The 4,154-nt window shown below is 36.8% G+C and overlaps 1 protein-coding gene across 1 annotated transcript in view; it reads right to left on the bottom strand.

Moving 5' to 3' along the window:
- The window catches only part of LOC107758391 (NACHT, LRR and PYD domains-containing protein 1-like), a 33,956-nt gene extending 30,262 nt beyond the window's left edge, over positions 1-3,694 (bottom strand). The window contains exons 1-2 of the mRNA XM_016576112.1: positions 3,598-3,694; positions 3,137-3,285 (exon numbers count right to left, since the gene is read on the bottom strand). Of these exons, the coding sequence (XP_016431598.1) occupies positions 3,137-3,273 (137 nt within the window). The 5' untranslated portion in view covers positions 3,274-3,285; positions 3,598-3,694. The remainder of the gene's footprint in view (positions 1-3,136; positions 3,286-3,597) is intronic.
- Between the last annotated feature and the right edge of the window lie 460 nt (positions 3,695-4,154).

Here is a 4,154-nt window from a genome sequence, read left to right as displayed (position 1 = left end):
GTGAGCAGCAGCTCATTTGCATTTAAAGAGACAGGCCCGAAAAACAGCGTGTTTTTGCTTCCGCTCAAAATAGGCATTTTCACAACGATATAATAAATGATCTGTGGGGTATTTTGAGCTGAAACTTCACAGACACATTCTGGGGACACCAGAGACTTATATTACATATTGTAAAAAGGGGCATAATATGTCTCCTTTAAAGGGACAGTACTAAACATGCTGCCTACTGTCATTAAAGGGATAGTTCACCCTAAAATGTAATTTCTGTCATTGTTTACTCACAACCAAACAGTAGCTGGTCCCCATTGACTTTAGGAAAAAATACTATGGAAGTCACTGTGGACCAGCAGCTGTTTGGTTTTCCACATTCTTCAAAATAGCATTTATGTTCAGCAGAACAAAGAAACTCATTCATAAAACAACTAACTTTTGAGTGAGTAATGATGGTATAAAAATAAAACACTATGACAGAATTGACAGACAGATGACAGAATTTTTATTTTTGGGTGAAATATTGTTTTAATGTTAATAAAACACAAAGAGAAAAATCACTCACTACTCTTGACTGAAAAACTTTAATACAGTTGCTTTAATAGGAATCAGTCTATTTAGTGTTTTATTCTTATATTTGTTCATTCAATTTCTTGAATGCTCCTGCTAAATACACCTATTGTACCTAAAAATAAAACACTGTTTGTTTTATTTGTATATTATGTGTATTTGTAATGTGTATCTTTGTTCTTGAGATAAAATAATGACAAATATATTAATGACAAAATAATGACAAAAATTTGTATCTTCGCCTAAATGTCCGCCATTCTTTTTTTATAATTTGTTTCCATGAAAGGCCTTGTCTTTATAATAGGGAAATTAGTTTGGCTGTAATGCTCAGACAACTCGCAAAATAGTAAAACCAACATGACAAAGAATCGTGATATTTCTGAAAAAAAAAAAATCGTGATATGATATTTTTGCTATATCGCCCAGCCCTAGTTGCATTCAATCCTCCACTCGTCGTGTCGCTGATTAGCCTCTGCTCTGCCTGTGTGTGGTCATGTGTTTCGGAGGAGGCGTGGCTTTACAGAGTGATTACGCAGGGAGGGTGGAGTCTTATGCTTTCAAAGCTAGCTTGCTATTGCTAGCCTCTCCGAAATCGCTTACCCTACCTTTAAGGTTACTGGAAAGACGTTTGTTCTTAACTTTGCCAGAACGTTTGCCCTGTTATTTGGGATGTTCTCTGCGAACATCAATGATATAGACTTGCTCGGTGTTGCGTCATAGCTGTGGGTGTGGCGTGGGGGCGGAGTCGGCATTTCCCCCTGACTGGAAAAGCATGGTGTTAACCCAGTATGTGCCATGTAGAATCACTTCTGCTGCTCGACAGAGCAAGATACATAGAAAAACTGAGCCGTATTGGGTCGGACTGTCCGTACAAACGACCGGTTTGTGTTCCTGATGGCACGATGCAGATGTAAATGTATGTTCATTAACAAAAACAGCAACATCTGTAAAAACTGTAACAACATATTTTTAGAGGGTCGTTTCATTTGGCTTTAAAATAAATCACAAGACATTTGTGTTCTTTGCTGAATTGTCCTGCTTCAGACGCACAAACAACATTTATCGGACACGTGTTGTCGTTTTATCAAGGGCAAAATGTTTATGTTTATATCGTCATAATTACAGTTATCGTTTTATCGCCCAGCCCTAAATTCAACTTTTTTTCTCTCTTCTTATTTTACAGAGGACAAATTACATCACCTAAATATAGCTTCAGTGGAAATAAGTTACTTTTACGTTTTTGATTTACATAATTTCAGAAAAGATTACAAAATCCCCCACAATCTGGGCCGTTTCTCAGTATGCGTTCTTGTCTGTACTTGTGTTCTTGTGGAGCGTCATCAGTCGTCGCCCAAGTACTGTTCCAATTCAAACTTCACATATTGGGTGTTTCTCAAACGGAAGGCTGCCACGTCATCATTTTTAAATATAAAACTTGGTGAAGTGATTTATGTGTCGGTACTTTTTTAACATATCCAGCACATTTTAACAATAGCGTGATAATACTGATAACCGTGATAATTTTGGTCACTATAATCGTGAAAAGAAATTTTCATACAGTTACATCCCTATTTATAAACATTATTTTAAACATTATGCACTTTTTTCAAAGATAGTCGTGTTATTTTATTATGCTTTGAAGAAATGTGCATAATATTTTGCTCAATGCGCCCTCTTGTCAGGAGAGAAGCCAAGAGCTTTTTTCCCCCTAACTGAAATTATGCCTTTTAAATTCGAATATAATTTGAATATTGCTAATATTTAAGTAAAAAATTCAAATTTAGTTTTTCAGTCATTTTGACAGCCCTAGTCCACTCCACTTACGTTTGTCCGGTTCTATAACCTTGACGCCACTCCTGGCTCTTCTGTTCTCTCAACCTAGCTGTGCCCATCCATACTAGGCAGGGACTTGTAAGCATGGAGGTGTGGACATTCTCGTTCCTAAAGCGTTTCGACGCAGCGCGAGTTCTTGAAGGGGAATGTCACTAGGTTACGTATGTAACCCTAGTTCCCCGAGGAAACGAGACGCTGTGTCTCATGCCATACTTCCTGCATCCCTGTGAGCACTTCCTTCACCTTTCAGAAGCTGCTGCTGTATCCACCGCATGTGCTTTTATACTTCCCGGCCGTTACGTCACCCCGCCCGTGACGTCTCACCATTCCACACATGATTCAGAGCGCGGTCACGCAGAAGCGTTCCCAAAGCGTTTCAACGCAGCGTCTCATTCCCTCTGGGAACTAGGGTTCACCATTGCAAATCCACCAGCTGGATTCTATATCCCAGTTTAAAACTCAGATTAAAACTTATTGGTTTAGAAAGGCTTTTAGTGATTTGATTGTTTGATTTGTTTGTCTTTGTTTTGTATAGATTGTATTTTATTGACTTTTGTTGTAAGGTGTCGTTGAGTGCCGTAAAAGGTGCCTATAAATAATAGGTATTATTATATTATTTGCACATTTCATTAGATTTATCTTGCTATATCAGTAAACAATGACATTGTGCAGTGATTTTTATAATTGTCTTAAAATATTGTCACTACAGCAGATAAATCACCAAATACATGTTGATAATCACCTGGGGTCAGAGGTCACTGGTTCATCACTGAATTCAAGAGGAGGATTTATGGATTGACTGCTCTTCAGAGACACACAGCTGGGTTCTGGAGATGAAGATCTCTTCCTCTTCCTCTTCCTCATTTCAAATTCTGACATCTTCCCTGTACACTGGGAACATTATATTAATATTACATTTATGCATTTAGCAGATGTTTTAAATCGAAGTAATTTACAGTGTATTCAAACTATTAATTTCAGCACATATCCCAGCTACCAAAATACAAACTAAAAATGTCTTGCTAGTGTTCCAATTAATGTTACTTAATTGGAAAATTAAGTCCTAAAAAAGTAGAAGTTTAAAAAAAAAAACGTATAACTAAACTTAACTAAACTAAGTCTAACTATTCTGAAAAAAAAAACATTTCATGAATTGTGTATAAATATGTTTTAATGCTAACGTTTTATGCCAACATAACTTACCTTCTATTATGATCTAACAGATAACAAATGTTCCATTAAAGGCAGGGTAGGTCAGTGTTTCCTCTAGGATTTTTTCCAGCTGTGGTGGCAGGACTATTACCCATGGACCATTCCCCCTTCCAGACACATTCTGGGGACACCAGAGACTTATATTACATATTGTAAAAAGGGGCATAATATGTCTCCTTTAAAGGGACAGTACTAAACATGCTGCCTACTGTCATTAAAGGGATAGTTCACCCTAAAATGTAATTTCTGTCATTGTTTACTCACAACCAAACAGTAGCTGGTCCCCACTGACTTTAGGAAAAAATACTATGGAAGTCACTGTGGACCAGCAGCTGTTTGGTTTTCCACATTCTTCAAAATAGCATTTATGTTCAGCAGAACAAAGAAACTCATTCAGGTTTAAAACAACTTTTGAGTGAGTAATGATGGTATAAAAATAAAACACTATGACAGAATTGACAGACAGATGACAGAATTTTTATTTTTGGGTGAAATATTGTTTTAATGTTAATAAAACACAAAGAGAAAAATCACTCACTACTCTTGAC

Source organism: Sinocyclocheilus rhinocerous, unplaced genomic scaffold, assembly GCF_001515625.1.
Source record: "Sinocyclocheilus rhinocerous isolate Xijiao unplaced genomic scaffold, SAMN03320098_v1.1 scaffold2309, whole genome shotgun sequence".
Classification (NCBI taxonomy): Eukaryota; Metazoa; Chordata; class Actinopteri; order Cypriniformes; family Cyprinidae; genus Sinocyclocheilus; species Sinocyclocheilus rhinocerous.
This window is presented reverse-complemented; position numbering and strand designations above follow the sequence as displayed.